This window comes from Danio rerio, chromosome 20 (genome assembly GCF_049306965.1).
Source record: "Danio rerio strain Tuebingen ecotype United States chromosome 20, GRCz12tu, whole genome shotgun sequence".
In the NCBI taxonomy this organism is placed as follows: Eukaryota; Metazoa; Chordata; class Actinopteri; order Cypriniformes; family Danionidae; genus Danio; species Danio rerio.
The window spans coordinates 4,203,715-4,218,076 of record NC_133195.1 but is presented as its reverse complement, the minus strand read 5'-3'; the positions used below and the strand labels follow the sequence as shown (position 1 = coordinate 4,218,076).

Below are 14,362 nucleotides of genomic sequence, written 5' to 3'. Positions count from 1 at the left end.
GGCACGTCATAAGCCCCGCCTCTTCTGGAGGTTCAGGAAGCAGGAGGTGTGTTTTCGTGCTGTCATAAGGAGAATGGCACCGGGAGTGTTTAAATGCGTCGAGTGTAACGAAGACGCGAACGAACTGCATCGAGACTACAGCAACGGCATACTGAAAATCACCATATGTGTGAGTGTATCGTGAAGCTCACACTTTTAAGTTAAAATAATTGTTTTCTGTGTTGTTTTCTGAGGTTTGCGAGCTCACAATGTATTTAGGCCTGTTGTAATACACACAAGGAACTACATACTGCTACTATACTTCATATTTATTCATATATATGTCAACAAAATATAGAGGTAAAGTTGGTTTTATATTCGCACATTCGTTCCTTTAACGGCCCATGTATTGTTTACCACGCTAAGTTGAATATTGAGTCTGAAATAGCATGTAAGGATAACTTCAAAATAATATTAGCACAATCTAACTGACTGTAAACAATGTTGTACTTAGCTATTCATTAGCTGCTAATATGATTTCCCCATTTAGAAATTGCAAAGAATACTTTTCTGAAATTATATTAAGCAGAAAGTCTAAAACTGCAAATATAAAACCAACTTTAAAGTTACCTCTATCAACAAAATGTAATCTATTAAACATTTGCATTACATTCCACTGGATATTTCACCATCATCTGTAAGATACAGTTTCTAAGACATTAACTGTACACTGAGATGTTGCTGCAGTACTGTTTGTTGACACAGCAGCCACATTTTAATAAAACTATAGCCTTCATACCAAATCTTTTTTTCATCAATATTGACAATGTTGTTTGTTCAATAAATATCGATACTGATTTTTTCGCCCAGCCCAACCATGTGCATATTCCCCACTGTATAAATGTCATATCTCCTTCATTCATTCATTTTCTTTTCAGCTTAGTCCCCTTATTAATCTGGGGTCGCCAACTTTAAAGTTTTTTAGATTTTAGAGAGTAGAAAATAAAATAAAATAAAATAATGCTCAAAGTGTATATTTTCATGCACTGTTTGAAATATGTTATGGATCAGGAGTTTGGATTTCTGAACATGTCTACACATCCCCTTAGAGCCTCTTTTAATAAAACATAATTAATAAATATATGCATTGATAAGAATATAATAAATGGCTTAAATACATATCCAAAAATTCATTCATTTCATTTTCTTTTTCGGCTTAGTCGCTTTATTAATCTGGGGTCGCCACAGCGGAATGAACCAACAACTTATCCGGCATATGTTTTATGCAACGGATGCCCTTCCAGCTGCAACACTCATACACTATGGACAATTTAATCTACCCAATTCCCCTATAGCGCATGTTTTTGGACTGTGGGCAAAAACAGGAGCACCCGGAGGAAACCCTCGCAAACACAGGGACAACATGCAAACTCCACACAGATATGCCAACTGACCCAACCAGCGACCTTCATGCTGTGAGGCGACAGCACTACCCACTGCGCCATTGGTCACCCGTATCCAAACATTACTGATTTAAATGAATGAGCAATAAGTGCAAACAAAATTGGATAGAGGTAATATATTGATTGTAATAATTCTAAAATAATTAATATAGAATCTTGAGTGAATAATTAAATAATAATTAAATAAATTAAATATTATCGTGTTTATATAAATAAATAAATAAAATAGATACCAGAAATAAATAAACAAATAATATATATATGTATATATATATATATATATATATATATATATATATATATATATATATATATATATATTTACACAAGATTTGTAAGGTTTTTGAACATGCACAGATTATTTTATTTTAGTAAACATACATTTGTAGTTTGCAAATTCAACTGAATTCTGTTTGTTTTTTTGTTTTTCTTTCTTTGCAGAGTTCCTGTAGGAAGCCAGTGGACAAATACATTGAATATGATCCAGTAATTATTCTGATAGATGCCACTCTGTGCAAAATCCAGGCGTTTAGGCATATCCTCTTCAACACTGAGATTAATGTGAGTAAAACTCATTTTTATTCATTAATTTTGCTTCAGCTTAGTCTCTATTTCAGAGGTTGCCACAGCGGAAGGAACCGCCAACTACTCCAGCATGTTTTACGCAGCTGATCCCCTTCCAGCCGCAACACAGTACTGAGAAACACCCACACATACACTCATTCACTCACATACACTACGGTTTGGTGCACAAGTTTGGTGATCCCTGATATAGAACATACATTTCTAGCGGCGGTGTAGTGAATACAAATGTAGTACATACTCGAGTGGTAGGCGATTTCGGACGCAGCCATAGTCTTGTATTGTGTGGACAGCCTGTGTTCTGTTCTATCACTCTCTGTTTCTGTAGATCCACTGGAAGCTGTGTGTGTTCTGTCTGCTGTGTGAAGCGTATCTGCGCTGGTCTCTCCTGCAGGGCTCTCAGTCCAGCAGTGACCCCGCCGATATCATCCGCTACACCAAAGAATGGGAGTTTTACTGCATGTTTGCTCTGGCGGCTCTGGGTAAGTTTTGTTTTTAGTCCAGTCACTCACTAGCCGCATTTCCACTATCAGGCCAGTGCGAGCCAGGGCTTATATCGGGCCAGGCCGGGCCAATCGCCTGGGACGTTGAGCAGTGAGGCCGAAATCATGTCGCGTTTCCACTGTGGGGCTAGTAGCTTGCAGCGCGTCAGCAAACCCCGCCCCCAGAACATCCCCCGAATCGAACGTCACTCAAACCGCCCACTTCAGCGAGAATCATGCAGATAAAGCACACCATCACATCATCACGAAACTATTAAAATAGGACAACCAAAACAAACAAATGACACGTTACTGTACAGTAGTACAACGCATGTCTATACGCACATGTGTGTTTTCATTCATCATATTAATTTACTCGCCGACCGACTGGCATCGAAATCCAGTGGTCTTGCCACCAACGGAGGGACCCAGCGCAGGGAGCGCACACATCCATAATATAACACCACATATATAAAATTCTCCGTTAATAACTCGATATAAAATGTATTTTATAACATCCTCTAGACAGAATCTGTCCAACATGCATCCCAAATGCTCCTAAGAGAACTGAAACATGATTATTTTTCCCTATAGGCTTTACGACACTTAATAGGTGATTCCCTTCATTTAAAGATGTTGCTTATTATATCTTAAGTAAAGGAAAGTGTTCAGTGTTTCAGCACATAAGAGCAGCACGTAATAAAATATAGCCCATATTGCGTTGCGCTCAGCAGCTATGCACTAATAAAGCTCTTTATGTATTTTAAATTTCCTTTTTTAATTTTACCACGTTATATAAAAACATACACACTTGTTTGAGGACACAGAACACATTTTGAACTTGCAGTTTTCCCCGTCAAAAAAGTGCTGCGCGGCTGCAGACAGAAAAAAAGGTCGCCTAGTTTCTGCGTTTACTCACCCCGAAAATGCTCTGTTTGCATGATTTGATTAATATCATCGTATCCAAATACTTTATAAATAATATTTAAAACATTTTCCGGTGTTTATTTATTTATTTATTTATTTTTTAGAAAATCTTTTTTTCAAAGAGGCTTTTGAAAAATGAAAGTTTAATATAAATTTGAAACAGTTTGATATAGTACCTAATTGTTATAGCTATAGCTTTTGTTAGTTTTACATTGGTTTATTTATTTAATGTGATTTTATTATAAGCCTATCTGATATTTGTAATTCTTTAAATTATTTAAATATAGCTTAGGGTATTTTATCTAGATATGACACTATTGTTTTGAGCCTATAAAAGTGGACATGAAATTTGTAAAGTTTAATGTCTTTCTGTTGTATTCATATAGTGTATTATCTCCAAAATAAATTAAAACAATAAAAAGAAAAGAAAAAAGCCGCTCGCGGCATCAACAGAGCTATGAATGGAGCGCTCTTTTCCTCGGTCTCACACACGCACAGGCATCTAAACGCGCAAAAACACTTATTAAACTTGACAAAACCTCTTGAAATCCTTTACTGTCTGCTGTGTCTTTAATATGGTGTAAAGATTATTATGCGTTATTGAAACATCAAAGAGATGCAGCAAAGAAAAGTAACTTATTAAAACTATAATTTTATGCAACAGCCTTACATTTAAAAGAGAAACATAAGGGCAATCATATGCAAAAAAGACCCCAGCCTATAATTTGTTCCAGATGTTTTCTTTTTCTTATTTATTTATTTGTTATGTGTTTGGCGCATGTACTCGTGAGCGATAGGAAAACTGTGCCCGCCTCTCCTTTCACTCCGCCCCGAAGCCCCGGCTGGCCCTCTTTGGCCCAAGGTATTCAGCGGGCCGAAAAAGGCCGGCCGCTGGCCCCAAGAAAGCCCCGCTTTGGCCCGATTAGGCCCCAGAAGTGACAGTGGAAACGCCACTGGCCTTGGCTCGCCCTGGCTCGCTCGCTTTAGGCGCGATAGTGGAAACGCGGCTACTGACCAAGTGTGCAGATCTTCATTTTTGTAAACAGTTTGTTTTTAGCAGTAATTTAATGCTGGGCGTGTCATCGTGATTGACAGCTGTGATTGACAGTTTCTCAAAGCAGCGCGTCTGAGCTTCGGCAGGAGACTGAAGTGTTATTATTCGATTTCTGTGTTATTTTACCATGACAAAATGAGTTCAGCAGTAAACTACAGTTTCTGACATACATGATCCTGGTGGAACACTGTTTATTCGCTAAGGTCAGGGCTTTTTTCGGGCTTTATTAGTTTGCTGATACACGTACGCCTAGCCACCCAGATAGCAAAATACACTCGGTCCAGTTCCGGCTAGATTCCAGCCGGAGACTTACCCCTCAGAGCTCAGACTGGACTCACTGCCCGATTCCAGCCCGAGTCAATCGAGCCAGATGGGGTGGCCGAGCGAGCCGGCGCTGCCGCATGCGAGCCGGAATCAGCCCGCGACGCCGCGAGTAGGTTATGCTCTGCGACCCGGAGCTGGCGCGATTGAATATATAAAACCCTCATATTTGTTAACGTTATTACATCCATTTGTGTTCATATGACAGCAAACGCATGCTGAGAAGTTCGGGGGGCGTGGTTGATTTTACATAAAGCGTTTGGTTGGAAGCTCGACTCCGCTCACTTTCGCGATTCCTCCTCTGGCTCCATCAGACAGTCCTTCTGCGCATGTCAAGGCTCCAATTTCAGCAGTCTTTTGCGACAGTTTGTGCCCGTCAAGCAGGCGTTTTGCCCTCAAGGCGTTCAATGGGAAAAGGGGCTGTCGCGTCGTCCATATTTTTTACAGTCATTGTCACTGACACAATGGAGATGTTGAGCTGATTAGCAGTGTAGTGTATAGGTGTTTTTTAAAGGCATGATGACAGATTTATGGGTTTGTGGTTCTAGTGTTTATTAGTCAGCATTATTACTGGAGTTTTCAGTGTCACATGATTCTTCAGAAATTTTAGTAATATGATTATTTACATCTCAAGGAGCTTTATAATATGTGTTTTAATGATCACATTTTTCAAGATTCTTTGACTAATGTAATAGAACAGCATTTAGTTGAAACAGATTTCACTGGATTTATGTCTGTCAGTCATTCTCTTTATTTTTATTTAATTAATGAACGCAAAAATCTTGATGAATTTAAAAATATGTATTATTATTTTTTTACATTACACAATTTTTCTTGATTAATGAGGATATTACACAGCTTATAAAAAAATAAATATTTAACCTAAACATTTAAATTTTCAATTATTTTATTTATTGTTTGTTTGTTCAATTATTTTTTGATATTTGTTGGTAGTTTATATGTTGTTATTATTATGATTATTATTATTATTGGTAACACTGTATTTTGATGTTTTATTTGAGTATTAGTAGACAGTCTACTTAATATCCATTGATACTGCTCCTTTAACAGACAATTAACTGACTATAGGAGCTTTGCAGGTACATGTCAATTATATTATATTACATTATATTATATTATATTATATTACATTATATTGTATTATATTAAAAGGGTAATTCTATTCAATTCAATTCTATTTTATTATTCATTCATTTTCTTGTCGGCTTAGTCCCTTTATTGATCCGGGGTCGCCACAGTGGAATGAACCGAAAACTTATTATATTATATTATATTATATTATATTATATTATATTATATTATATTATATTATATTATATTATATTATATTATATTATATTATATTAAATTATACTTTATTATATTATACTATATTATATTATACTATATTATATTATACTAAATTATATTATATTATATTAATTATATTATACTAAAATATATTATATTATATTATATTATATTATACTTTATCATATTATATTATACTATATTTTATTATACTAAATTATATTATAATATATTAATTATATTATACTAAAATATATTATATTATATTATATTATATTATACTTTATCATATTATATTATACTATATTTTATTATACTAAATTATATTATATTATACTACACTATATTATATTAAACTTTATCATATTATACTATATTATATTATATTATACTTTATTATATTATACTATATTATATTTTACTATATTATATTATACTAAATTATATTATATTATATTAATTATATTATACTAAAATATATTATATTATATTATACTTTATTATATTATATTATACTATATTTTATTATTCTAAATTATATTATATTATACTACACTATATTATATTAAACTTTATCATATTATACTATATTATATTATATTATATTATATTATATTATACTTTATCATATATTATATTATATTATATTATATTATATTATACTTTATCATATATTATATTATATTATATTATATTATATTATATTATATTATATTATATTATATTATATTATATTATATTATATTATAATATATTTTACTATAAGGGAAATTTAAAAATATCAAAACAGTGTATAAATTAAATTAGTTATAAAAACATTTTGTCAACTAATAGAATTAAATATAAATATAAAGCAAATTGTAGATTTTTTTTTTCAATGTTATCTCTGTTCAGACAACCAATAAATATAATATATTTTGTGCAAATTGTTACCATTAATAGTATAATATATGTAATATATTAATATTTATGTAATAATATGTGTGCTATAATTTGCTCAAGTTAAAGCAAACTTTTATTTTATTTTCTGTAGTGAACATCATCTTCATCCATGATCTCAATGATCCCAGAGCCTGTTGTAATGCCTGTATGTTTGATTATAACTAACATATAAATGTATTATATTTTGCACTGTACAGTCACTCTTATTTGATAGGCTAATATAATAACGTCCTATGGCATTGGTTATGCTAACAGCAGGTATTTATAGCCTGTTTTAACACATTTGAATCAGTTTTAATCTGTTTTTAATAACTTATATTCTTTGTTGTTTTCTTATACTTGTTTCTTTTATTACACTTTGTATTACCGTTGTGTATGAAATGTGCTATATCAATAAACCTGCCTTGCCTTATGTTTCCAGAGCTGACTGTGTTCTTCATCGGGGTGCTGGTGATTCTCTGGACGGCGCAGTGTTTCTCTGGCGCGTCTTTACAGTTCGCTCCTCTTCTGAAGGCTCTTCTGCTGTCCAGCTACGGCAAAGTGCTGCTGATTCCAGCGGTGATCTGGGAGCATGATTTCTCCCCGCTCTGCTTCAGCCTCATACGACTCTTCGTTCTCACCTCCAATTCACAAGCCATACGAGGTGAATATCCTCAAACACCCGCTCTTTTACAATCCACACATTAAGGCACAACCCCAATTCTATATTATACTGTACATCTATATACATATGTCTCATACTCTACATCTTTGGCTAACACTTCGCCTTCCCCTTGGCCGATGAAACAGAATAAGAAAGCGTAGGCATAGAAATATACTAGCATAGAAGCTAATGAATGTTGCGAGCTTTGCTGATGCATCAATTTTCCATCCAGATATACAGAAATTGAGTGTAATGCGCTGAGTGAGCATTGCCGTTAGTCTTCTATATGAATGAACTACAAACCTTGCGAACCCTGATGTCATGCGCTCCAGCACAAAGACAGTTGATACAGTGGTTGCCTAGTAACATAAAAAGCACAGCGCATTGCTGTTTCAAACAAAGGGCAGTCTGTTGTGTCTTGTGTACAAGCCGCTGGGTGTCACAATATATAAACTAAATATAAACTGTACTAATATACATATTTACACTGTACCTGTACATCTTTGGCTAACACTTCGCCTTCCTCTTGACCGTTGAAACAGAATATGAAGCGGTAGGGATAGAAATTTACTAGCATAGAAGTTAATGTATGTTGCGAGCTTTGCAAATGCATCGTTTTCCATCCATACATACAGAAATTGAGTGTAATGCACTGAGTGAGCATTGCCGCTAGTCTTCCATATGAATGAACTAAAAACCTTGCGAATCCTGATGTCATGCGCTCCAGCACAAAGACAGTTGATACAGTGGTTGCCTAGTAACATAAAAAGCACAGCGCATTGCTGTTTCAAACAAAGGGCAGTCTGTTGCGTCTTGTGTACAAGCCCCTGTATGTTGCAGTATATAAATTAAATAAAAACTGTACTAATATACATATTTACACTGTACCTGTACATCTTTGGCTAACACTCCGCCTTCTTGACAGTTGAAACAGAATATAAAGCTGTAGGGATAGAAATTTACTAGCATAGAAGCTAATGTATGTTGCGAGCTTTGCAAATGCATCGTTTTCCATCCATACATACAGAAATTGAGTGTAATGCACTGAGTGAGCATTGCCGCTAGTCTTCCATATGAATGAACTAAAAACCTTGCGAACCCTGATGTCATGCACTCCAGCACAAAGACAGTTGATACAGTGGTTGCCTAATAACATAAAAAGCACAGCGCATTGCTGTTTCAAACAAAGGGCAGTCTGTTGTGTCTTGTGTACAAGCCCCTGGATGTTGCAGTATATAAATTAAATAAAAACTGTACTAATATACATATTTACACTGTACCTGTACATCTTTGGCTAACATTCCGCCTTCTTCTTGACCGTTGAAACAGAATATAAAGCTGTAGGGATGGAAATATACTAGCATAGAAGGTAATGTATGTTGCGAGCTTTGCAGATGCATTGTTTTCCATCCAGATATACAGAAATTGAGTGTAATGCGCTGGGTGAGCATTGCTGCTAGTCTTTTATATGAATGAACTACAAACCTTGCGAATCTTGATGTCATGCAATCCAGCACAAAGACAGTTGATACAGTGGTTGCCTAGTAACATAAAAAGCACAGCGCATTGCTGTTTCAAACAAAAGGCAGTCTGTTGTGTCTTGTGTACAAGCCCCTGGATGTTGCAGTATATAAATTAAATAAAAACTGTACTAATATACATATTTACACTGTACCTGTACATCTTTGGCTAACACTCCGCCTTCTTGACAGTTGAAACAGAATATAAAGCGGTAGGGATAGAAATTTACTAGCATAGAAGCTAATGTATGTTGCGAGCTTTGCAAATGCATCGTTTTCCATCCATACATACAGAAATTGAGTGTAATGCACTGAGTGAGCATTGCCGCTAGTCTTCCATATGAATGAACTAAAAACCTTGCGAACCCTGATGTCATGCACTCCAGCACAAAGACAGTTGATACAGTGGTTGCCTAGTAACATAAAAAGCACAGCGCATTGCTGTTTCAAACAAAAGGCAGTCTGTTGCGTCTTGTGTACAAGCCTCTGGGTCTTACAGTCTCTTTATTAATCTGGGGTCACCACAGCGGAATGAACCGCCAACTTATCCAGCATATGTTTTACGCAGCGGATGCCCTTCCAGCTGCAACGCATCATTGGGAAACATCCATACGCACTCATTTACACACATGCACTACTGACAATTCAGCTTCCCCAATTTACCTAAAGCGCAACTCTTTGGACTGCGGGGTCTAAAAGCATACAGTTGTGAATCAGGCTAAAGAAAGGAGATCATTTTGAACACTGCCTGGTTATGTATTCACTCCAGAAATAATTTTGGGTAACTTTTACCCCCCCAAAAAAGTTATGGACTGCAGCTTTTAAATTGTATCGCTGCATATGCTCTTTCTTTCGCATAAACACCCTCGGTGAAAACACATCGTACTCTCTGATCCAAAGTAAACACGTGTCTGTTTCCAACACATGCACATTCACACAGAGGGCTGTATTGTTTGGAGTGGGCTGTTGTTTGCGTAAGGCCCTCCACCTGGAGCTACATTACTGCAGTTCCTGTCATTTGAGCAGATGTTTCACCAACGCTGTTGTAGCGATAATAAAAGGAGCAGTATGTGGGTACCAAATGTATGCTAAGTTTAAGAATATAAATAAAAATCAATGCGCCATGGTACAGTAGCAAAGTTCCCTATTACGCCAGAATGAGAGTACAGTTCCTATTGCCCTTGTTCTTCAATTTTTGATCGGACGCAGCCATTGGAATCTTCTTGGCTTGAGACTTGCGATCTCATTAGCCACGTTATAATATTAATTATATTATTCTACTTTTTATGTATAGTCACTTGTTTATAGAGCAAGTTGTTTGATTCTTTTCTGATGTTTATTATTCCTAGTAATTTCTCCCATAGACGACTGAAACAGAAGTTCTAAAACAATCGCAAAAATGAGCGCATCTCCGCATCACAGAATAAGGGCAACATCGGAAAATAGCTACTTTTTCTATTGATCTTTGTACACAATGTAACTACAGAACAGTCAAGCTTTAAATAGATATATTATCAACTTTTTTAGAGTTTTTTTTAAAAAGTGAGATGCTAATGGTCTAATCCGATTCAATGATCTATGCTAAGCTAAGCTAAGCTAAGCTAAAAAGGCTTCCGTCAGACACAGTGATTGGCCTTATGGTTTCAAAAATGGTAAAACTCTACTGGGTAACTCTAGTTGATTTGTAAAGTGAGTCTATATCCAAAAACTAGTGAAGTTTCCCTTTTTTTTTTGTTTTTTTTTTGTTATTTTGTTTTTTAAATATGTATTTGAGGTACAAGGATGTCTTGACACTACAAAACTTTACACTTTCTAAAACACATTTCCTGTATCATCAACACTTTGAATTTTTTTAATAAAAAAACTAAAATAAAGTGATGCGCTATGGTACAGGAGCAAAGTTCCTAGATTATTACGTCAAAATGCGAGTAGGGTTCCTATATCAGAAAAGTTTTTCAAAGCCTTATCAAACCAAGTGAATACTAAGACTGCATTTTTAGAAACTTGACACTGCAAAACTTTAGACTTTCTAAAACACATTTCATTTATCATAAACACTTTGTATTTTCCCAAACGTATAAGTTAATAAAAAAATGTAAAAATGACGTATCATGGTACATCAGCAAAGTTCCTTGATTGTTACGCTAAAATGAGAGGATGGTTCCTATACCGGAAAATGGCATTTTTTCATTATTCTTCAGTCTTGCAGTCAAGTTTTAAATATAAATATTATCAAAACGCTTTTTTTTTTAGTTTTTTTTTTTTTTTTTAAATGAGATGCTAATGGTCTAATCCTATTCAATTATCTATGCTAAGCTAAGATAAAAGGGCTCACGCCAGACCCAGAGATCGGCTGAATGAATTAAAAAATGATAAAACTCTACTGGTTTACTCTACTTGACTTGTAAAGTGAGCCTATGTTTAAAAACTAGAGAAGTGTTACTTTAAAATAAATATCTTATATTTTGAATTTGTTAATTTCCAGTTATCCAAAAGTTATCAAAAACTTTTTTATTAAAATAGTTTTTTAAAACCAGAATTAACCAAGTGAATACTCAGATTGCATTTTTAAAAACTGCAAAACCTTAGACTTTCTAAAATATGTTTTGTGTATCAAGAAAACTTTGTATTTTCCCAAATGTGTAAGTGAATTAAAAAAAAATAAAAAAAAACGATGCATCATGGTACAGCAGCAAAGTTTCTAGATTATTACGCCAAAATGAGAGGATGGTTCTATATTGGAAAATGGCTACTTTTTCATTATCCGTCAGTCTTGCAAAGTGTAGCAACAGAACAGTCAAGTTTTTAATATAAATATCTTCAAAACACTCTTTTATTTGAGTTTTTAAAGATTAGATGCTAATGGTCTAATCCAATTCAGTGATTTATGCTAAGCTAAGCTAAAAAGGCTCACGCCAGACCCAGAGATCGGCTGAATGGATTAAAAAATGGTAAAACTCTACTGGTTAACTCTAGTTGACTTGTAAAGTGAGCCTATGCCCCAAAACTAGAGAAGTCTTCCTTTAAAATAAATAACATAACTTAAAAATTTAAGCAAAAGTCGAATTTGATTCATGCAGACTTTAAACACCTGTTGTTGTTGTTGATTTCTACAAATGTTGTGAGATCTATTTGATGTACAAGGATGTCAGAGCAGTTATCCAAAACCTTTTAAATTAAATAGTTTTTCAAATCCAGAATAAACCAAGTGAATACCTAGAGTAATCGTTTAAAACTTAACACTTCTGGATTTAAATTAACACGTTTCCTGTATGGTGACCTCTGTTACTGTGTGTTTTCCATGTTCCAGTGATTCTGAACTGCAGTCGGCGTCTGTCTCTGCTAGCCGTCTGTGGTGGTCTTCTGTTGGAGATGTGGGTCGCACAGGCTGTAAAAACCCTGCAGGTCTGCTCACAAGACTATCTGTCAATGCTCTAGATCAGAAGAACATCAGCGCTTCGCTCCAGCAGTCTGAAAACTCAGGTTTGTCTCCAGCTTTTGGCAGCGCGCATCAAACCCAACTCTGTGATTCTTTGCTCACCAATGGTTCAAATGCCTTCGGCAAGAAAGAGGAAGGGAATGTTTGATTTACTGAACTGTTTACCTTGTTAAATCTCCCAAGTGAAATGTAAAGACATGCTTGTCATTACTTCAGAGATGTTGTTTGATCGAGACAGGAATTTGCTGGCAAGGCCAAGTGAAACTAAATGAGGTCGCAAAGAGCAAATTGTTCATCTTTACTATGGTTACTCCATGGTTATGAGATTTTTACTCACGTTTAAAGGGATTGTTCACTCCAAAAATTTAATTAACTCATCGTTTTGACTTTCTTCTATTGAACACTAAAGAAGATAGTTTGAAAAATGCCCAAACTTCCATAGTAGGAGGAAAATAGAAGTCAGTAACATTCTTCAAACTATCTTCTTTATTTTTATTCTGAGTGAACACAAAATATTTTTGCTGCTTGATTAAACTACTTATTTACGACACAGTTTCTTTTGGGAAACTTGTTTTTTTAGGTTCAGTTAACTTAAATTTGTTAGGTTAACTTAAACGATTTATGTTGGGATGAATAAACAAAACATATAAACCCAATAAATGAAGGAAGCTTAATTTTTTCGGATGAACTATCCCTTTAAATCTGGTGTTTACCATCCCGACAGCACAATTATTGAGCATTTTTTGGGAAAACTTAATTATTTTATGTTCGATCTATTTAAATTTGTAAAAACTAATAGGTTCACTCAGTTCCTAATAAACGGATTGTGTTGAATCCAGCATTTTTAACAGTAAAGCCATAAAAAAGTACAGGCCCGTATGCTTCTAAAGACTTTTGAAGGCACAGCTTCAAATTCCTGAGGTCATTCGTCACATTCCTCAATTAGCTCTGCTGGGAGAAGATGTTAAGTCAAATATACTACAGATGCCTGTGGACCGGTCGTGACACGAAACCTTCTCACACTGTAATGATCTGGTAATATAATGGGCGGTTTATGTATGGACTGTTTTGCTGATGTCACCAAAGCCCTGTTACATAAAGTGTGAGCTTTCAGTAAGAACTACAGTTGTGCAACTCGTTCTGAAACAAACTCGGGGAGCAAATCTCGCACTTCTTTGTGAAACTGCTGCTTAATGTTTTGTAGGAGGAGGATTGTGGTTATTAAAGAGAATGTTTAACAAATTCGGTGTGGTTTTGCTTTAGATCGATGCTAAAAATGCTTCAGAACTAAACCTCTTCAGTATTAAAGGGGCACATAGTTTACCCCTTTTTATGATTTAATATTAATATTATGGTTCTGAGTGTGCCAGTTTCGGTTCAGTTCACAACAAAGTTCAGATTTTTTTATTATAATGTGTTCAAAAGTGTCATGTTGTGGGCGTGTACACAGCTCGCTGTTTTAGGGGCGTGTTGCTTCACATGAAAATGAGTTTTGACTTCCCGCCCAATATAAAAGGGGGCGGAGCCAAGAGCTCCCCCACTCTGTGTTTGGCAACAGACAGGCAGACAGAGAGAAGCAACATGAGTGAGAGGACCAGCATTCAGCCGTACATATACGACTCAGACACAGACCAAGCAGAGAGTACACAATCATTTGTGTCTTTGTGTAGTTTAACAGCCAACTGTGTGCTAGTTTAAA

General features: G+C 35.1%; 1 protein-coding gene across 1 annotated transcript; it reads left to right on the top strand.

Annotated features, from left to right (window-relative positions):
• The first annotated feature begins 37 nt into the window (after positions 1-37).
• On the top strand, positions 38-13,907 carry arv1 (ARV1 homolog, fatty acid homeostasis modulator). The gene is given in 5 exon segments (NM_001113611.1): positions 38-169; positions 1,884-2,003; positions 2,353-2,506; positions 7,483-7,704; positions 12,535-13,907. Coding segments are annotated over 5 exon segments (720 nt in total). The 5' UTR covers positions 38-73; the 3' UTR covers positions 12,663-13,907.
• The last annotated feature ends 455 nt before the right edge of the window (positions 13,908-14,362 follow it).